At 39.1% G+C, this 23,020-nt stretch overlaps 1 protein-coding gene across 3 annotated transcripts in view; it reads left to right on the top strand.

Moving 5' to 3' along the window:
- The first annotated feature begins 357 nt into the window (after positions 1-357).
- Positions 358-23,020, top strand: part of Lrch (Leucine-rich-repeats and calponin homology domain protein) — a 227,553-nt gene continuing 204,890 nt past the window's right edge. For all 3 annotated transcript variants that reach the window (XM_065217836.1, XM_065217834.1, XM_065217835.1), the window contains exon 1: positions 358-1,455. In XM_065217836.1, coding sequence (XP_065073908.1) covers positions 1,161-1,455 — 295 coding nt within the window. In that variant the 5' untranslated portion in view covers positions 358-1,160. The remainder of the gene's footprint in view (positions 1,456-23,020) is intronic.

Below are 23,020 nucleotides of genomic sequence, written 5' to 3' on the forward strand. Positions count from 1 at the left end.
ATAGTTTAATTTATCAGTGTGTATATGGCATCGTGGTGCGAAGTATTTGTTATCTGACGACCAATTGATAATTTCCTCTTGCATGCCCGAGTTATCTATGCACGTCCATCTTCTCCGCACTGGGGTATCGCAACATTAAAATAAAACGTCAAACCCGCGTCAAACAGCAAAACCGCGGATAAACAAAACAACAGAAAAGGCAACAAAAGCTTCTCCATCTCATTCTAGCACAAGCATATCAATTGTATCAGCAAACGTTCGCTCTCGCTCGTCATGCAAGCAGCAACCAACCAAACTCCAACCGAGCCGAACCGTTTACCGACCGACCGAGCAGCAGACAGTCCGTTGAGAGTCGTCGTGGTGCGTTGATTGAGGCAGCGAGTGTCGTTTGATTCGCTACTTCATATAGAACTCCTTTTAACAGTTAGTGTTCTATTTACTCCAGTAATATCCAATAGTGCGTAAGCAGTGAATATACAAGTTTTTAACAGACATCAGGGAGAAAATTTCGTACCGTACGACTCGGAAATCGAATTTGGCAGCGAACTTCAATAATATTTTCCCCCGCAGGCAGAGTGTGTTCTATCGAGTCAAAAGGGCACAGAAGCAAGCGGTGCTGCGTGTGTGAGTGTGTGAGCGTGTGCTATTCACTACCAACCCAACAGAAGGGAGTCGGAAAGCTAGAAAAAAAAAGTGAATTTGAATTTTATCAATTTTTAAATTAAGCAATGCGAAGAGGTTTTTACGGGTAGAATATTGATCGCAGTGGAAGAGTCAAGTGAGTGAAACTTGTGTCGAAAATTTGAAACACGAGCGTGAAATTCCGTTTTTCGCCCGCAAAGAATAGTCGCTTTTGTGAGCTGCTCTCAGGTTCGTTCGGGAAGTGTGTGGGTGCAAGTGTGTGAGTGAAGAATTTTGGGGCGATTCCTGGCCCCTTTGCGTCGGACGACTCCCGGCTGCTCCTAGCGAGAGAGAGAGTGTGCTGAAGGTGCGGTGCATAAAACAAGCGAAAACCAAAAATCCGACCTTTCACGGTTCCACGGCTTGAAGGGCAATCTACGCTCTCTTGGTGGTGTGCTTCGAAATCGATCCACTTGTCGTCTGTCGCCCAAGGAGCACGAAGAAACTCAGCGCATTCATCCCCGATGAGTCCCTAAAATATGGCTGTGGCTTGTGTGAAGGCTTCCGGTCAGTTCTTCTCGTCGTCTGGTTCGATACTGTCCGGCGGGTCGGCCGGGAGCACCGGTGGTGGTAACCGCGGCAACAGCAACAGCACCATGAACGGTGCTGGTGGTGGTGGTGGTGGTGGACATTTGCAGAGCCAGCTGACTCGGTCGCTGGAACGCATCCTGGAGGATGCGAATCTCAGCGGCGAGCTGAAGCTGAGCGGTCGGAAGCTGAAGGATTTTCCCAAGGCGGCCGGGAAGTTCAACCTGAGCGATACGGTTATTGCAGGTGGGTGTTTGGGGTGGGGGAGGGGGGGGGGGGTTTATAAAAATATCAATCATCGTTAAGAAACTTAATGAATCTTGAAACGAAGATCTTAATTTTCAAAATCATTAGATAAGACCTAAGACATGAACTTCTCCTAGCGTTGTTCGGAAAATGAAATTGGAGGCCGTAGCTCTGAATGTACTCTTTGTACTCGAGACTGTCATCAAAGACGTTGGACGTGACCCATTCTGTCGAAGGTTTGGTAGTTAATCGTCTTCTATGATGAAGCATGTGAATAAAACGTTGAATGAGGGCAAGCCGTTTTTTAATGACTCAGCCAGTCGTTTGAAGGTCTCGAATCATTAGGTTTCTGGGATTGAAGGTCTAACAAAGATTCATAAATTGGACAACGAAATGCAGAAATCACAAACAAAGTGGTCGGTGAAGGAATTTACAAATGTAATGATTCGATTAGGTCAGCCTCTCCGCGCATCAGGCTGTTATTTTTTTTTTTAAATAATTTAACATAAACCGCAATTTCAAATGTTTCTCATTCATCTTAAAGATCGATGTTCAAGGTACTCTTTGGTGAAATAAGACCACTGAAAAGGCGCATGGGTTTCTCGTAAAACATAAGACAAGATTTTCAAAAGGGAGGCTGGCAACATCGGGTCCTTACTGTATGAACAAACTCTTCACAGTTGATCATCTTCAAGCTTGAGGAAACATTCAGGAAGAATTTATGATATCGTTCGGTTGGTGTACTTTTCGTATTACTTTTCTCTTGGATAAAGGTAATATTGAAAAGATTTTACTTGGATAATCAAAGTTTATTGCAGGCTGTCCGTCTTTATAGGGAGAACTATTTCATTTTTACAAATAGATCATCAATTATTTCTATAATTCAAAAATCACGCATAGTTCAAGAATGTGTAAAACTGGCCTAGCTTTAAAATCTTCACAATTTTGTCATGCATATAATTTCTTAGGTGAAGTATTCAAATGTATGTTTGTAAACCTCATTGTTTTCTACAAGAATTTATAAGCTTCATTTGCCAATTCGGCCTAGTGCTCTTCGAATAATTTACATGTTACATTACAATGGGACTACATTTAAAATTTAGAACATTTCAATTTTATACTTTTGTTGCGATCTACCTAATCAAATTCCAAAATTCTGAAAATTTAGTGAGTTTTCTCTGGTTACATGAATTGCTGCACGGACATACATTGCTGAATTCCTGGCGGTATTCCCTTTTTACCATAATTACCTGTTTATATGAAACCGGAAGAATATTTTAAACACCCGGTAAAAACTGGGAAATTATTTCCTTAAATTCAATGGTCACCCAGTGATTTCAAAGAACTTCATTAAAGTTCATGGAACGTTGCTGAGCTTCAAGGAACCTCGTAGATCTTAAGGGTAATTTGGAAAACTTCATAGAAGTTCAGGGAACTGTGTAGCAGGTCTCGAATCTTTCTAGAACTGCAGAATGAAATAATGAAATGAAATGAAAGATGCGAACTTAGTAGATGCTCAGTGAACTTCGTACAAGTGCAGAGTTTTTTTAGAAGTTCGGTAAATTTTGTAGATTTTTATCAAACTTGTTAGAAATTTAGTAAACTTCTGAGATATGGTGTGAATCTTTTAGAAACGAGAACAACTTCGTTGAAGTTTTGGGATTTTTCTTTAAATCTATCAGTAGCGTCGTGTAACCTCACTTTTTACCTGGGACATCGTCGAAATTCCGGATTTTTTTTTAATACTAAAATCGTAAATCTTCAGGGTATCTCGTACAACTTTAGGAAACTGCGTAGACGCTTAAGACATTTTCAAAAACTGCAGCGAACTTCGTAGAAGTGCAGATAGTTTTGCAGAACTACAGCATTTTTTTTAGAAGTTCAGGAAACTTTGTAGAACTTCATCAAACTTTGTAAAAATAAAAACATTGAACTGCAGGAACTTTGTCAATGTTCAGGGGAGATCGTCGAATTTCAGGATTTTTCTTTTAATTCGCTGCACTTCGTTAAACTTCAGAGAATTTAGGGACATTTGTAATAAAGCGGTAAATCTTCGTAGAAGTGGGAGCTTTGTACAAGGTTGGGGAACTTCTTAGTAAATCAACGAAATACTTAAACGTTCAGAAAACTTGGTACAATGTTGGCGAATTACGTAGCGATTCGAGAAACTCCGTAAAACTTGATTGATGTGCTGTGCATTGTGAACAAGTTCTGGCAATTTCGTAGAAGATGAGGGAGTATCTTAGAAGTTCAGCAAACTGCTAAAACTTCAGGGATCTTCGTAGTAGTTTGTCAGTGAACTTATTTCAATTTTTAATGAAGTTTCGAGAGTTCAATTTCTTCCCGGAAGTTTGGAATAGTTCATGGATGTGTTGAGATCGTGGTAGAATTAAGAGAGCTTGAAAAATGGAACTTGGAGGAAGTTCAGGAAACTTCGCAGAAGCTCAGTTTTTTTGACGCAGGACTACGTCTGTGATTTCTATATCGGGGTACACTTGAAAACCGAAAACTGACACGTGAAAACCGAAAATGGAACTTGTAACAAAATTATGGAAGATTTTGTACGTTAACAACTCAGTTGCCCCTGGACCAATTTCAATAATTTTATCACCAATGGATCAGAAATATTTCTACACTTTAAAGACTTTATCATTTTTCAAAATGTCACTATTGAATATTGCACGAATGTGTAACTGTTACTATGAAAATTAAAATTATCACCGATTACCTGCGAAAAGCGATTTCCCTAACATAGATTTCAAAACTCCAGGCCGGGGATCTGCTTGGCGTCCGCTTTAATGTACCTCTCGTCGTTCATTACGGATGCATGTCGGCTGCACCAACCACTCGCGGTACAGCTTCCTGGCGCGGGATTTGGCCACCGTATTATGTCTATCGATTCGGTTGGGCCTTCCTAACCTTGAAGACTTGAAGTTCGGCCCGCTTCATTGTCTGCTGGACGAATCAGACGGAAGAATTGACCTTCTTGGCCACGTCCCGAATCGAAAGCTTCGGATCAGGCATGGGAAATCATTTACATTCATTTGCTTCTAACTTTTGTCATCAACAGCATTCTGCAAAATGATTTGTAGAGCTTTAGTAGGTTTTGTTATTAGCTGCAACTTTTGCCCATAACTCAAATCTGTATCTCTTATGCATTACGAATTAGAGCGGGCAGAACTTTTTACTGTTTTTCAGTGAATGTAAAATACATTCACTGAAAAACAGTAGTGGATTCTGTTCGCTCTGGTTCGTCATGCATAAGAGATATGAATTTGAGTTGTTAACAAAAGTTGTAGCTAATATCAAAACCTACAAAAGCTTAATACATTATTTTGCGGAATTCTCTTGATAAAAAAGTTAGGGGCAAATGAATGTAAATGAATGCACGAAATGAATGCAAATGATTTTCCATGCCTGGTTCGGATTGCGCTTGAAGTTATCCCTCACCTTCCTTGCGTTCGCGGGGTCGGTCGTCTTCGCTTGTCTTCCGCTGCGTCGTCTGGGTCTTCTTGAACGATTATACCACATGGGACACGGTCGAATTGTCAAGTCCAAACTGTTTCGCGATCCACCTGTGGGACTGGTCTGGATTTTCCACGACCGCTGCGGTAATTTTTTGTCCAAGCACTTCTTGCTTGGAAGCCATCTCGATAAGCACTTGACAGATTGTGACGAAATTTTGCACATGAAAACAATACACTCTAAACTAAGTTTACTCAAAATTTCATCAATTTTTACTCATGCAATAAAAAGTTTTACACAAAAGGAAGTGTTGCATTTTTTGCGAGTACAATCCTTAGTAGTATAAATCATCTGAACCGCAGGAAGATTTGGAGAACCTAGAGCATCTGGTATACATGGCAATAAGTATGATCCACATAATCATCGCGAATCTGTTTGGAAGTATTTCGTTACTACAGACATTATGCTACTTTTTTTTTGTAAATCAATTTATTTGTACAGGCTCAATCGAATAAACTTTACAGAGCCAAGTTATCATCTACTCACAATATTCTAGTCTTGGTTGATCTAGTAGATCAAATTATCTGAACTCCAGGACGATTTGGAAAACCCAGAACATTTGAAATACTTGTGAATAGGTCGCACATGGTTTACATAGACACTTTGCATCTGATTGAATATGTGTGTGTGTGTATTCCCTCTAACCCCCACTGGCCGGCAGTGTTATTATGGAAGAAGTCTCTCTAAAATTCCGCATTTATGGTCATTGTAGATAGCTTTAGTCCGAAGGACTGAAGGAACTGTCTACAACATTGAATGGCATCAAAGAAAACATTGGCAATACTTTGGAAGCAAATCAAAAATTGCTTACTAACTTCAAAAACCTCAGTGCGACGCATGACGCAGTGCTTGAACACATTGAAGAAATGCTTGACAATATTAAGCGTAGCATGTCGACCGTCACCAGCAGCAACAAACTTATTGCTGTTGAAATGAAAAATGCAATTTCATCAATTCTGGACACACCTTCGGCGGACACCTGCACAGCTGTAAAAGCGGCAGCCAAATCAGCGGCAACAGCAGCAGTAGCGGCAATAACAACAACAACAACGCACTCAATTAACCAACTACCTGCAATAATTTCCACACTCAAGAATGAGTTAGCGGACTCCCAAAGTACTCTAGCATGTGAAATAAAATCTCACATAGAAGAAATGGCAAAATCTCTTTCAACACCAGCCGTCATCATTTCCAAGAATTACACAATTGACGAACCAGCCCCCAGCTGGCGAATCTTGGAAAATAAAAAAGTATGGAAGCGTGACTGGACAGAATATGACGCCAAATAACATTCCCGCCGTCTCCAGGAAAAAAACGAGGAAAAAGCCAGACTTAGGCGCAAAAAACGAGAAAAGAAACCAGGTAACAACCCCCACAACAATACCAACAAAAACAGCGGCAGTAACAACAACACTATTGGCAATTGCAACAATAACAACAACAACAACAACAACAACAAACAACAACAACAACAACAACTACAACAACAACAATAACAACAACAACAGCAATAACAACAACATCAACAACAACAGGACCCGAAGCAGCCATCTCTACAACAGCACTGCATTACCTTTGGATAAAGTACTTTTGGCTGCTGCACGAATACAATTTTCTCGGCCACCCAAAGAAAGCGGACTAAATTTCATTAATTTCGAAAAAGGGGAAACTATTAACCCTTATCGAACTGAAAAACCAACTGAGCGAGAACACCCTCCTCTTCTGGACCCCATGCGTCCGCCAATAGTGAGACTTACTGAACAGTCCGTAGCTGGCGACCAACGCTTCCTGAAGGCGCGTCTAAGGGACCCGAAAATTATGGACATTGTTCGGACCTACCTCTCCTTCCTGCATGACCAGCCATCATCAACATGTATTCGCGGAATCACCAAAACCAGTGCTATTCTAATGCTAGCAGCTGAAGGACTACCAAAAGACAGAAATCTCCTGCACGAAATTTTCCTGGACGTCCATGAAGAACTTGGAATTACTCGAAACGACGCCTTGGCAGACCTGAAATCCTACCGTACATTCCTGTCCAGTGAACGCACGCAACGGCTACAATCTACTAGGGAGGCCGCCCTCAAATTTTACAATCCTGTAAATTTTCAACGTCGCTGACGCACCTTGAGGAAGACTCATTATTTCTATATAATGATGCTAAATTGCTTATTTATGCCGACGACATGAAGCTCTTTTTGGAAATAAGAAATGAAGAAGACATCAATATATTCCGGAATGAAATACACATATTCTATATATGGTGCAAAAAAAGTCTACTAGAATTGAATGTAAAAAAATGTAACTTAATATCATTTAGTAGAAAAAGAACAACTTCAAACATTTCAATTGCATTAGGAAATCAAACTGTAGACAAATGTGAAAGAATTAGGGATTTAGGAATTATCTTAGACTCTAAGCTAACTTTCATAGACCATTACAATACAATTATTCACAGGGCAAATAACATTCTAGGCTTTATCAAGCGCTTTTGCTATAACTTTCAGGACCCTTACACAATTAAAACACTATATATTGCCTATGTGAGGTCAATACTAGAATATTGCAGTATTGTATGGTCTCCATTTTCAATCACGCACGAAGAAAGATTAGAATCAGTACAAAAACAATTTCTATTATACGCTCTTCGTAAATTAGGTTGGACTTCATTTCCTCTTCCATCATATGAAGCACGCTGCATGCTTATGACTCAACAGAACTTTTATCAAAATTAAATTTCCATGCACCCACTCGGCAACTCCGAAATCGAAATTTATTTGCCATAAAACATCATCGCACAAATTATGCAAAATATGGGCGGTTTAATGGCCTGATGGCCTCTTACAATAAACACTGCGAAACCATTGACTTTACAATGTCTCGGCATAAACTAAAGCAATATTTTTATTCCATAAGAAATAACAACTCATAAAAGAAAAGACAAGGAAGCTGACACTCCTTTTTTTTATATAAATATATATTTAAGAAAACAAAATTGTATTAGTTGTACTAGTCTACGTTGGTTGACGAAATAAATAAATAAGTATCTCTATTGCAGATCCAGCAACTCATTTAAGAATGTCTGGAGAGTCACACCCATTCGGAGCTTACTTTCATTCACAATAAGCCCCGCATGTATAGGGTTACCATATCAAAAACTTGAAAAGGTGGACATTTCATTTGAGGTTTGACAATTCAGGCATAACATTTGATAACGGCATAAAAGCATTTGTAAACAAACTTTCTAAGGCCCTTTACACGCGAACCAAAGTACGCCCACGCAAACCAACAACATCATCGGATAGGGGCAACTATCACCTTTCCGAAAGTGGTATTGGTTTGCGTGGGCGTACTTTGGTTCGCGTGTAAAGGGCCTTAGAAAGTTTGTTTACAAATGCTTTTGTGCCGTTATTAAATGTTATGCCTGAATTATTCCTTTTCTTAACATTATAGGAGGACAATAAGTTTTTATCAAACGTTTTAATAATATGTGCGCTATCACAAAATTCATAATTTACAAAGGTTCAATTGAGATTGTTCATAACTCTCGTTATACTTCAGAAAGTGCATCAAACTAGACTTCATAATTTATTTTTGATAGGGGAATTTACGTATTCTCGGCAACCTAAGCAGCGACCTTCTTTCTATAGCATTTTTCTCTAAGGAACGCACACATATGCAGTATTGGTTTGTTTACAATCTTTTGCTGCCAGCTGCTCTAACAATTTCAGTCGAAAGAATTGTCAAAAACTGTTTAGTAACGCTTTTACAAAGCTTCAAACTTCTCTAGTGAGAGCGAGTATTGTCGGCAACCAGTTTTTCTTCGGCAACCGTTCCATTTGAACTGCATGTAAATCTGCTGTTCTATTATCGGCAACTCGAAATCAGCTACAATTTGTAGTGCGTGTGTTGCATTTCAAGAAAACCTTGCTAGATTGCTTTTTCTCAGTGGTAAAAATATAGTCAAATTGAAGCTGAAAGCATAAAGAAGCGTTTGCATGCATTCAGCGAAGTGTTTTTGTAAGAAAATCCAGTGAAAATAGTGTTTCAATTTGGGTTGCCGAAAATAGTCTGTCATGCCGAAGCCGTTATTTCCCCTACTTGGAAATGATCTAGTCTAGCTGATTTGCATGAAAATTACAGCTTTACAGACTAAAAACCATCCCAACTTTCATCATGCACAAAAATCAGAATACATGTCATCGTTGATTGAAACCAACATGGAACATCTAAGCAACCCGTTAATTTTACCATTGAAATAGCATTGAATTAGCATAGGATTCTAAGGCCGCTGCCATTGTGGGAGCGAAGAGGCGTGTTTAGCGTTCTATACAAAAGAATTCCTATTATTGATATTATTCCTTACAGTCGATTTCACGCCTCTTCGCTCTCAGTATGGCAGCCATCTAAACAAATCAAGCGACGTATCTGGTTTTGTAAGCAATCTCTTCAATCGATGGTTTGTCTTAACTGCCAACTCACCCACGCAAACAAATACCATCATCAGGTAGGGGAATCTTTCCCCTACTAGCTGGTGTTGTTAGTTTCTGTGAGTGAGCTAGCAGTTGCCACTAATCGTAGATTGAAGTGATTGTTTGCAAAATCAGATACGTCGATTTGAATAGTTATTCTTGGAATACCTAAAATCTCAAATCCATTTGTCAAAATTGATTCTTGGTCTGTCTGAAATAAGCAAGTTCATTTGAAAAATTTTCATGTGTCAAATTTAAAGGGTGTCCACGATGAAATTGCCACACTATGAAATTGCTCTAACTTTTTAACCGTTGGGTAGAATTTAATGAAAATTTGGGTGGATTTAGTTCATAGTGCATTATTTACATCCTGCAAGTTTTAAAGTCCTGTGATCAAAACTCGCAGAAATGGAGTCGAAAGAACAGCTCATGCGTGATAAAATCTTGCGCATTCATCACGAGAACAAGGATCTCTCGCATCGTTCCATCGCTAAAACGTTGGGAATTGCGAATTCCACGGTGTCGCGAGTGATTAAGCGGTTCGAGGAACGGTTGACCACCGATCGGAAGCCCAGAAGTGAAGGAAAAAGTATTCCGTACAACACCAAAAATCACAACCGCGAAGTTGGGGCCTTCAACCGAAATCCGAACGCCTCCGTTAGGGATGTGGCTAAGAAGCTGCACCTAAGCCGAAGTTTTGTCCAGAAGGCCAAAACTAAGGCTGGGCTTCGAACGTTCAAGGTACAAAAGGCTCCTAATCGCGACGAGAAGCAGAACAAGTCCGCCAAAACCCGTGCCAGGAAGTTGTACCTCAACATGCTGACGAAAGTTGAATGCTGCATCATGGACGACGAAACATATGTGAAGGCCGACTTCAAACAGATCCCCGGCAACCTGTTTTTCACGGCCAAGGATATGTTCAGCGTTCCGGAGCATGTCCGCACTCAGAAGATGTCCAAATTTGCGAAGAAATTCCTGGTTTGGCAAGCCATCTGCACGTGCGGGAAGCGGAGTGCACCTTTCGTGACCCAGGACACGATGAACGGACAGGTGTACATAAAAGAGTGCCTCCAGAAGCGGCTGCTTCCTCTCCAGAAGGCCCACAACGTCCCAACAATCTTCTGGCCGGATTTGGCCTCATGCCACTACTCCAAGGACGTGCTGAAGTGGTATGCGGACAATAAGGTCAATTTCGTGCCGAAAATGTTCAACCCTCCCAACACTCCGGAGCTTCGCCCCATCGAGAAGTACTAGGCGATTATGAAGCAGCACCTTCTTAAACGACCTAAGGTAGTGAAGACAGTCGAGGAACTGTAGAAAGTATGGGTTTACATGCAAAAAACGGTTGATTCACAGGTTGTGCAGAATCTTATGGCCGGGGTTAAGGCCAAGGTGCGGGCATTTGCGTATGGACTGTAAATAAAATACGAGTAAAATGGTAAAATGAAGTTTAATAGTTATTTCTCAATCCCTGAAAATTTGATGGCAATCGGATGAAAACTCGAATTTTGCGAATCAATTTTGTGTGTGGCAATTTCATCGTGGACACCCTTTAAGTGAAAATTCACCAAATGGATCGCAGCCTAAATGCGCCAAATTGTCTAGAGTTACGTCCAATCGAGAGATATTGGGCTCTGTTGAAGCGGAAGCTTTCTGGAAAGAAACAAGGAATCAAAGATATCAAACACTTCCAACAAATTTGGACAAAGACGGCCACCACGGTATCTGCTGAGGAGTCTGTACAAACCCTAATGGATGGAGTTAAGCGCAAGGTTCGAAAACTTTGGACAATTTCTCTACTTCCTTGGGCATAGGCTGATATAGGCATAAAGGGCGAACACGAAATTATTTCCACACATTCAACAAGGCATAACTTTTTTACCATTGGGTAAAAATCAACCAAATTTTGCACACTTTCTCATTGATGTGTATTGTGTACATGCTGTCAAACTCGAAGTCGTGTTTTTCGATTCAACGAAAATGGAGGTGAACCAACGCGAGTTGAGAGAACAAATTCTTTCCAAACACCTGGAATTTCCTGACCTGTCGCACCGGCAGTTGGGAAAAATGTTGAACATTCACCATTCAACCTTCTCCAGAGTGTTGAAGCGGTTCCAGGAGCGGTTGACGTTGGACCACGGCAAAGGAGCTGGAAGAAAACCGGGACCGGAGAACAAAAAGACGGAGGGAAAGGTGAAGCGGATGATTAAAGCAAATCCCAACGTCTCAAGCCGTGATTTGGCTAAAAAGATCGGCATGTCGCAGAGCTACGTCCAGAATGCAAAGAAGAGAGCTGGACTACATACATACAAGGTACAGAACTTCCCAAACCGCGATGAGCGGCAACAATCGACGGCTAAAGCTCGGGCACGGAAGCTCTACGAGAAGATGCTGACAAAATATGGCTGCTGTGTGATGGACGACGAAACGTATATAAAAGCCGATTTTAAGCAAATTCCGGGGTTGGAGTTTTTCACCGGCAAGAGCAAGTTCGGTGTGGACGACAAATTTAAGAAGAAGAAAATGTCGAAGTTCGCCTCCAAATATCTCATTTGGCAGGCCATCTGCTCTTGCGGACTGAGGAGTGAGCCTTTCGTGACAAAGGGCACAGTAAATGGCGAGATCTACAAATCTGAGTGCCTCGAGAAGCGCCTTTTGCCGTTCTTGCAGCAGCACGACGAAGCTCCGCTATTTTGGCCATATTTGGCATCATGCCACTATTCTAAAAGTGTCCTGGAGTGGTATGAGGCCAATTCTGTCCATTTTGTTCCAAAGGACATGAATCCGCCAAACTGTCCGGAGCTGCGCCCGGTGGAGCAGTACTGGGCAATAATGAAGCGGGAACTTCGGAAGAGCAAGAAGACAGTCAAAGACGAGAAGGACATGTTAAGAAAATGAAAAAAAAAAACTGAGAAACTGGTACCGGATGACACTGTAAAGACTTTGATGGAGGACATCAAGCGAAAATGCGTTCAATTTTACACTCAAGGCTCCATCGATTAACTTTTCTTTTGATTTTTGAAGTAAATATATGTATAAAACTACCCTAAAACTTTGGTTTGATTCTAAACATTATAAGAAAATTGGCATGACATTTTCGGTGTCGCAATAATTTCGTGTTCGCCCTTTAGAACGCTCTCAATTGAAATGTGGAAGTGCTTCATATAACACTAAGTTGAGAGCAGGCAAAAAGCTGATATGCTATAAGCAATAGGCTTGAAATGCCGTGTAGTAGTAATGATCTCAGGGATTACCAGGAAATTTAATTGAGTTGACATCCTGCAATTCTGATGAGACTATTTCAAGGGAATTTTAAGAGATATTAAAGAAAGATCTGGTGATGGCTTTGAAAGAATATTGAGGAGATTCCAAGAAAGAAAATATATAAATAAGAGAATGGCATTGAATTGTTTCAAAAGATAATTTCAAAAGAGTTCCGGGAAAAATTAAAATGGTAATTACGAGGAGTGTTTCTTGGAATGCCGAATAAAAATCTCAGGCGAATACTGAGGAAAATTCCAAATAATTCAGAGTAGTATTCCAAGGCAATTCTAATGTAACTTTCAATGGAATTTTGAGAAGAATTACAAGATAATTCTGAAGGGACTTCTGAGGAATATTCCAACTTTACAGTTAAATGGAATTTACAAAATGAAATCAAGAAAATAAGTGGGATAATTCAATAGTTTAAATGAAATTCAGACAAGGAAAAACAACATTGATGGTTAGAAAAATATCACGACCCAGAATTTGAATAGAATTGAATAGAAAATTCAACAAACAGCAGCCAGCTACCCTCAATTTTCCAGGTTAGGTATAAGTTTTAGTGTATCTTTCCGTATAGCCCTTTCACGGTCGCTGTTGCCGGATTTTCCATTCTAATCCCATTACCTACCAATATTCCACCAAATCCACTCTATTCCAAGGGAATGACATCAACGACAACAGCTGCTATAGGAGCGATTCCACGCTACTATTCAAGGACTGTGCACCGGTGGTGGGTTACGTAAGCCGAGCCCTTCCACAGCCAACAGTTACAGGTGTATAATAACCTGCCACCTACTTCCCCAAACCCACCACTGGCAGTCGATGTCCTAGAGCAGAAGCGGAATTGTGCAATCTGCTTCTTTTCAGCTCGTTTTATGCAACCACAAAGAAGCACTAGCAACATCAGACGTGAAGGACCAGACACAAAAGCCATTAGCCTTGGGATGTATGTATGAGCCGCCTTTCAAGGCAATCCACGGTGGTAGCGCTGTAGCAATTTCTGTAGTCACAGGACGACGACGGAAATTTGAATTAACAAAGAGCTATTTTTAGAAGGGAAAACTTCTGCTTCGTAATGAGAGCAATAATCTAGGTACTCAATCTGGAAGTCATGGTGCTATAATTCCAATTCATTGTGCTTCAATCAAATGCACGGGAATTCGCAATCGATCGTTGACCACTGACGACGTTGACCCCGCCATCGCAACCAGACTGAAAGTGATTCATATTTAATGATTTTACTATTCCTACCCGTCAAAACACACTCGTCGTGGCATGGCGCCCAATAGCTTCGAAGCAGTTGCCGTGTTTCTCCACACAAAGGGTAATCGGACAACAGGCAGTCGTGGCTTTCCCAGGAAATATGTCCCCAAAAACATCGCTTCTCGCACCTACCTATCGATTTCGATTATTTTCTACGAATCGATTTAGATAAGAAACTCCTATCGATTGTTTCTCCATCGTCATCAGCGCGCGCACCGAAAGCCGAATTAATCGCTTCGTCGTGGTCGGTTTTTCTACTTTTTTCAGATTTCTATTTCACTCCGCGACTCTCACCAGAGCATTTTGAGGAAACATCGTTTCCCATCTTGCGCCAAGGAGTGGGTGGCATGGCACTCTTTGTTTATACAATTCCGTCTTGTTTTCCACCTTCTTCGCTCCGTGTCGGATGTCAGCATGTAGCCGCTTGTTAGCCGAAGATGTCGAAACGAGATTTTTGATCGATCGATCGATCGGTGCAAAGTGGAGCGAACACATTCACTTGAGTTCGCATGAATGAATTCGTAACCTAATCTTCGATAGTGTAAACAAACACGCTACTTTCGCTGATAAGCGTATGGGCATCAAATTTTGTCCATATGTTTATGCCCATGAATCATTCAAAACAAACATCAGTTACGGCATATGGTTTATCCTTTGCGGTCGCAGAGAACGGGAGAAAAAAAAAACGAAACGTTCTCATTGATTAAGTTGTTCGTCCGGCCCCGGGTTTCCGCTGACGGTTTCAAGCGATGATCTCATTCGTTTGCGTTCGATTTCCGGCCAGCGCGGACTTATGGTTGATTGCAAAGTTTGCTCCAAACTCCTTCTGCGCGATTCGACTACTGTGAGGCGGCATACAAGGGCAAGCGGCGGCTGTGGACATCGTTATCAGCAACTGCAGTATGGTAATGAAGTATCAGGCGACCTTTCGCCACATATTTTCAAAACAACACACTCACTTATTTTTTTTCTGCAACGATGGTATCAGTTGAGGTTCGGTTTGGCTTCCAGAATGTGTTGCAAAGCGATTGAACTATGATCCCATCATAGTTGTCCGATTGTTGCGGTGTGAACGATTCACCGTTTGACAATTCATCTAAATTTCTGCGATATATAGTGCACACGTTGTTAACGCTAGATTTACACCAATTTCGATGTTTATGCCGACTTAAACGAGAGGAGGTATTACGTGATGGATACAATTCAGGATTTTTTCCTGTGTTGGTGGTTCTCCCCAGTGCTGGAAGTTGATCACTTGTTTTAAGCTGGTCACTTAAAAGTCACTATTTTCGACTGAAAGTCAATAAAGTTCCTTTTTTTTCGCAAAAATGGTCACTAAACTCACTTTTTTGACGAATGCAAAATAAATTTTAGTTGTCCAATTAATCTTTGGTATTCCTAATATATCGTTATTTGGAATACGTTTAATCCATAGAATTATTCCCATGATTTTTATTGTACTGCATTTTGTTGTTTGAATTCAGGTTTTTGTTCGATGTTTGGAGATAGAAACAAACGTAATTTATGGAAAGGGTTTATCGAAATCAATAATAAAAACCTATATTGATCCAACGGGCAGGTGAATAGAACCTTTGTTACACAGTATAATCTCGTTTTTGATATTATCCATAGATATACGAGGCCTTAATGGATATTTTTATTTTTCTGCGATGCTCAATTGAACAGCAATTGCTAGTTTGAATCGGACTTAAAATCACAATCCAATAACACTAGTTTACAAAACAACATAAAAAGTGTGAACTTTAGTGGTTGACCAACGTTTCTAATGCAAAATCCTACGCTGAATTCCGTGCCGTGGTCAGAAAAAATTAAAGTAGAGCCATTTTTGAGATATACAAAAATTTTGATTTTTTGAATTTTGGACAAAAGTACCATTACTAAAATGTCAATATCTTTGGAACTAGTGCACCAATTTTAAATCTTTTTTTTATGAAAGTGAAGCTAAGTAAATTTGCTATCGTTCACTAGAATATAATGTCTTAATTAAAAATTTAATTTTGAAGTCATTTAAAAATTTACGGCATTTTTTTTTATTTTTCCTGCGAATTTTCCATAAAAATCTTGTTTTAATCAACATTTTTAATGGGATAAAAAGATTCAAAAAATCATTCCATAATTTATTCTTAAAGTCCATTAAAAACTGGAGAAAATGAGCCTTTAATGGATGAAATCGGTTGGAAATTGTTGAAGTTATGAAATTTTTTGTAAAATCATGGAAATTAAATGTTCCAAGATTGGCCGTTGTCCCGCTCCTAGGTTCATGCACCACTTCCAGTAAGCCTTTCTGCGGACGTGTACGCATACGGTGCATTTCACTAACACTACCAGCTGTCACGCAAAATTAAATGGGATATTTTCAACAATATAATAATTTACGCTAGTGTTTGTGAGACGCAACCAACTCAATTTGACAGCTTTCTTTCTTTAACATTGCTTAACGATGTATACGACAAAACGTGAATTCAAGTGTGAAAATGATCCTCAAAAGTTTTGTTACGCGTGTGGCAACTATATATTTACAAAATCGGTCAATTTCACTGCTTCGTTGCAAACTGCATACAGGCTTTATTTTAAAATTGATCCTGGAGACTTTGACGAACCGTGGATTCCAAAAGTATTATGTAGTTCGTGCAAAACGTGCTTGGCTAGGTGGATGTTAGGCGCAAGGTAAATTGATTTTTTGAATAACTTTCATATAAACAATTTATGTACAGCATGGTAGTGCTTTGTTCTTTCCTGATCGACATAATCTTACTTCATCTATTTTTGATAAGTGTTAATGTCTTACTTACTAACTCACTTATTTGTTATCTGTCAGTCGCTATTTGTCCTTTGACATGCCCACCATATGGCGTCGACCGTTTTGTCATGCAACGGATTGTTATTTCTGCTTGACAAAAGTTAAGCAACAAGGACGTCACAAAACAGTTGAGTATCCGCAAGTGGCTTCTATGACAAAACCTGTTCCACATTCAAGTTCGGTCCCGTATCCTGTTTAGCCAAAGCGGAAACGAGCGCCCTCTGTTGAATCGACCGTTACAAACAGTGAGGAGGAATTCAAGGAGGAATGCGAGGAAGACTTCGAGGTGGAATTGGAAAGAAACCCAAAACTGTTTACACAATCCGAATTTAATGATTTGGTGCGAGATCTCGACTTATCGAAGGAGAAATCCGAATTGCTGGAATCACGCTTGAAAGAACACAACATGCTGCGCAAGGAGGTCAAAATTTCTTGTCACAGGAATCGTCACAAGAAATTTGACAAATATTATTCTACAAAGGACAAGGCATGTTTTTGCCATGACGTAAACGGCTTGTTTGAAGAGTTTGGTGAGCCATATGATCCAGCTGAATGGCGTTTATTCATCGATAGCAGCAAGTTGAGCTTGAAAGCCGTTTTACTGCATCAAGGGAATGAGAAACCTTCTATTCCATTAGCTCATGCCGTTAATATGAAGGAAACGTATGAATCAATGGCTCTATTGCTCAATTTGATAAATTACAATCAACACAATTGGAAAATTTGTTCCGATCTTAAAGTGGTTGCCATGTTGACTGGATTGCAACAGGGATACACAAAATATATGTGTTTTTTGTGTAAATGGGACAGTCGAGCTCGTAAGGAACACTACGTCCGAAAAGATTGGCCAAAACGGGATAATTTCACAATTGGTAAAGACAACGTTAAAAATGATCCTCTTGTGGTAAAAGAACGCATAATACTTCCACCACTACATATAAAACTTGGGCTATTCAAAAATTTCGTCAAACCGTTGCAAAAAGAAGGGCCGGCATTCCAGTACTTGAAATCAGTATTTCCAAATTTATCTGACGCAAAGATAAAGGAAGGTGTATTTGTTGACCCACAGATCAAAAAACTGCTCAATGATTCCGCAATCAATACAGTTTTGACACCAGATGAGGAAGAAGCGTAGAAATCGTTCCAGCGTGTTGTCACAACCTTTTTAGGAAATTTCAGAAGCCCAGATTATGAGGAAACCGTCGATGAATTGCTCAAAAATTATGAGAAAATAGGTATAAATCAAAAATATTGTGTTTGTTACATATAATTAATTTCAAATCCTTTTATTTCACTGAACACAGGTGTGAATATGTCTTTGAAGATACATTTCCTACATTCTCACATGGATTTTTTCCCGGAAAATCTTGGTGACGAGAGTGATGAGCACGGCGAACGTTTTCACCAACAAATGAAGATGATGGAACGTCGTTACCAAGGGTTTTGGGATGAAGCAATTCTGATTCGAGAAACAAGTTCAAAACATCGAAGACAAAGTCATTCGATTCTCAATCATTTTTAATAAAACCTAAATAAATTTCTTTTGTATCAACTCGGTTTTAAATCCTGATATGCCTTAATCAAATTGATATGTAGAGAAAAGAATCTCCCATGAAAACTTTACATGCGATTTGGATGCTTACAACGACACCTAGAAAAGGAACTCTAAAGCTGTTGTATTTCAGCAACATTTTTAAGTGTTTTACAAAAATGCTTATAACTTCGACAATTTCCAACCGATTTCATCCATTAAAGACTCATTTTCTCCGGTTTTGAATGGACTTTAAGAATAAATTATGATTTTTTGAATCTTTTTATCCCATTAAAAATGTTGATTAAAACAAGATTTTTATGGAAAATTCGCAGGAAAAAAAAATGCAGTAAATTTTTAAATGACTTCAAAATTAAATTTTCAATTAAGACATAATATTCTGGTGAACGATAGCAAATTTATTTAGCTTCATTTTCATAAAAAAGATTTAAAATTGGTGCACTAGTTTCAAAGATATTGACATTTTAGTAATCGTACTTTTGTCCAAAATCCAAAAAATCAAAATTTTTGTATATCTCAAAAATGGCTCTACTTTAATTTTTTCTGACTACGGCATTGAATTCAGCGTAGGATTTTGCATTGGAAATGATCATCACCTTACCGAGTTCAAAAATGCTGTAAACTAGTGTAATCAATGACAATGACATGACAATAATTTTAAGATATAATTGTGGCTTATCTATGAGAGGAGCTGATATGAGCTTTACGTAGTGCGAAGTGTATATAAATCACTTTCTTTTTTCTTGGCTTACAACTGGAGCTTTATGACTTTATACTTAATCTGCTTTATTGTGCTCTACATACGTTAAGCACAATCTTATTATATGGGTCATTCCAGCTCAAGTGGGTACACCACCTGTGGTCGATGTCACCGATTTGAGCCAAACTTAGCCAAAACGCTTATTTTGGCATTCTGAACAAATGCCTTTTTTGATTTTGCTCTGAAGTGCCTAGATTCCTCTCGGCTACAACCCTGGATTTTCGAGATTTTTAAAAATTTGAACTTTCAGAAGAGATTACTCCACAACCACATAAGCTATTTAAAATCAATGCTATTTAATTTTTTTTTCTTGAATTCCTTCACGCCGATGGCACAATAATATTTTTATGTTATTTTTCACGTACTCTGGGCAGGATCCTCATTATATGAAATCCTAACTAAAATCCACAATTTAATTGTGGTCGTAAAACTAAAAAATACGTTCCTATGCGATACAGCAAAACGTTGTGCTTTAGAGGTACGCTGAAATCAGATAGATTAGCAGGTTAATAAAATTTCAGTTGTCGATGACAGCTGCTACTTGAATAATACCCTTTAATTTTTTTTTAAAGATACAATCTCACGAGCAGTGAATATCGGCTCCGCAAAGCTACAGCAAATGAGCCTGAAAAAAAAACGAATTATTAAAAAAAAAATCTCTCGAGCAAGAAAGCATTTTTTATTAGTTATATAGAAAAATAAACGTTTTTCATCTTTGAAAACACACTTTTCATTCACAAACGTAACTGTCATGTTCTTCTCGTCGTATTTTTCACTTTTAGGACCACAGTTAAATTATGCCCATAACATGTGAAAAATAACATAACAATATTATTGTGCCATCGGCTTGAAGGAATTCAAGAAAAACAAAAAAAAATATTAAATAGCATTAAATGATTTTCGACTAGAAAAGCTCAAAACTATCACTCACTCATCTGGTCATATCTCAAAAACTATTTGTCAAAATCATTTGCCCTTGGAAACACATCAAGTAGAAGAGTTTTCCAGAGTGTAGTGAAAGTTTGAGCCCAATACATATATGAAGAAATAAAAAATCCCGCTCATGCTGAAAATAGGCCATTTTTTGAAAATTTGGATACCTGCCGGTAATCAGCCTTTTTACTGTAGTTACTATAACAAAAACAAAATGTGGGTACACCCAGGCATGGAAAATCATTTGCATTCATTTCGTGCATTCATTTACATTCATTTACCCCTAACTTTTTTCATCAATAGAATTCCGCAAATGATGTATGGAGCTTTTGTAGGTTTTGTTATTAGCTACAAGTTTTGTTGAAATTTCAAATCCGTATCTCTTATGCATGACGAACCAGAGCGAACAGAAGCCACTACTGTTTTTCAGTGAATGTATTTTACATTCACTGAAAAACAGTAGCAAGTTCTGCCGTGATTTGAGTTATAAACAAAAGTTGTAGCTAATAACAAAACCTACTAAAGCTCTATACGTCATTTTGCGAAATGCTGTTGATGAAAAAAGTTAGAGGCAAATGAATGTAAATGAATGCATGAAATGAATGTAAATGATTTTCCATGCCTGGGTACACCTATAAGAATCTACATTAAAATAACTTCAAATTGACGTTCTAAGCTTAAGCTTATTTGGTTGTGGAGTAATCTCTTCTGAAAGTTCAAATTTTTAAAAATCTCGAAAATCCAGGGTTGTAGCCGAGAGGAATCTAGGCACTTCAGAGCAAAATCAAAAAAGGCATTTGTTCAGAATGCCAAAATAAGCGTTTTGGCCAAGTTTGGCTCAAATCGGTGACATCGACCACAACTTTTTTAAATTCTGTACCCACTTGAGCTACACAAATAATACAATCATGTTAGATTGCAATAATATTTGACGATAAAGTTAAATAATCAATCAGCCCGATTCTCTTCGTCGATTTTCTCTTTCGTGAATAACCCGACTGCAAATGGATTTCCCAACCGGTGTGTTGATTCAGGTGCAAGCTAACTATAGTCGCTATATTTATAGTCTGGCGGATAGAATTTCGATCTATCAAAAAGCGGGACCAATTCAATATATTGTAGACCAAAAATTGAAAACGTACTATCAAGTTTTATAAACAAATCGTTGATTATTCTTTCCTCGCCCATCGAACGCAAATAACCGGCATCATCGGATAGGGGAAACTTTCCCCAGCCCAAAAAATGGTGTAAGTTTGCGTAGGCGTGCCTTAAGTCACGAGAAAACGGGTTACGGAAGTTTTGTTCGCAATAGCTGATGTGCTCTTTTCTGTTGTTGGTCGTGATTTGCTCGATTGGTTCCGCTATTTGACAGCTCAATTGGTTCCCGAGATTCTCTCCGCCAGGCTATGAATATAGCGACTATAACGCTAACATCATCTTCGGGGCTGTTCATAAACTACGTAGACATTTTGTTGGGATTCTTGACCCCCCTCCCCCTGCATAGACAATTGTCCATACAACATTTTTAAACTGTCTACATAGTTAGCGAGAAATTCGTTTATGTTGCCGTGGTAAATCAAAGAGAAAGCCGATGAAGAGAATCGATCAACGAGGATAGGCCCTTTTCAAATGTTACGCGAGAATACAGAATTAAATTAGAAAAAATGTGGCATCACTGCCTACGGCGCCCCCAGTAGCTACGCCAACGGGGCTGATCGGTCAGAGTTTCCTGATTTGTTTCACGATGTACCAGTTCTAATAGCGATTTTTAAAAATGAGGGTAATGTATAGAACAAGGTTTAAAGCGCCAGTTACACTATCCTCCTTGTGAATATATTGACATGTGTAACGTCCACTTTAGATGTATAGAGCTTTTTGATGTTTAATCGGCGCATCATTTAAATCGAATGAGCGCGAGTAAGAGGGAAACAAATTAGTGGGAAAACAAACCGTCCGTTCTCCATGTGTGCTAGATAGAGAAAGACAATTAAACGTCAAAAAGGTCTATGGACAAAAACAGCGCAGGATGCACGCTATTTCTAAACAACCCAAATTTGAGTAGGATCTTCTCATATCCCCCAAAATTGAGTAAACAAAGTTGGGACTGACAAGATGACGAATGAACACCTGAATTCGAATGTTAATTTGTTATCTTGTCAGTTACAATCTTGTTTGCTCAATATTGGGTAGCCCTATTTCTAATGGAAATGAGTAGATCTTACTGAATTGGATGTTAAGAAATAACGTGGAAAAACTCCAGCTTTTCCAGAATTTTAACGGATAATTTCTAAGAAAGATATTTCTTTTAAAACATGACAATCAGTTTTAAAGAAACAGCTTTACAATAAACTTCATTAAATGTTGAAGTTTACCACTTATTTAATTTCAGTAAGTCTAAGATCGTATTCCATGCATAATTCAAGATATTGAAACGGGAACATAAGGGACCAACGGCGCCGGTGGTGTAGTGGTAAGCGTGATTACCTCTCACCCCAGCAGGCCTGGGTTCAATCCCAGTCGGCGCCGCCGGGATGTTCTGAGGCATAACATCTCTGAGCACGCCTTCCTTCGGATGGGAAGTAAAGCCGTTGGTCCCCGGTTCATGAGTTGATGGGTCGATAGGTAGGGTCCAGGTGTGGGAGCTGCCTTCCTGGCACGTCGGTAGCATTAATACTGTACGGAAAACAAGATCAACGGTAAATAAATCAATAGAAATTGTGGAAAAATCAAGGCAAATCTATTAATTTCAGTAAAATTTCGAGTTCTTATAAAAAATCTCAGCACGGAAAACAAGATCGACGGAAAAATCAAACCAAAGGAAAAAAAAACATAAGGGAAGTTTACATTCTGAAAATATGGGCAACTTTCTGGGGGCTTTGAGAATTTCAAAGCGGTTCTATTAGCTTCTGGAAAAATGCAGGAAGAGTTCCTAGAATTTTAGAGAACTTCTAAACTATATAGAATTTGAGAAA

This window comes from Ochlerotatus camptorhynchus, unplaced genomic scaffold (genome assembly GCF_037179485.1).
Source record: "Ochlerotatus camptorhynchus isolate MF236.1 unplaced genomic scaffold, CSIRO-AGI_Acam_v1.1 ptg000080l, whole genome shotgun sequence".
NCBI classification, from domain to species: domain Eukaryota; kingdom Metazoa; phylum Arthropoda; class Insecta; order Diptera; family Culicidae; genus Ochlerotatus; species Ochlerotatus camptorhynchus.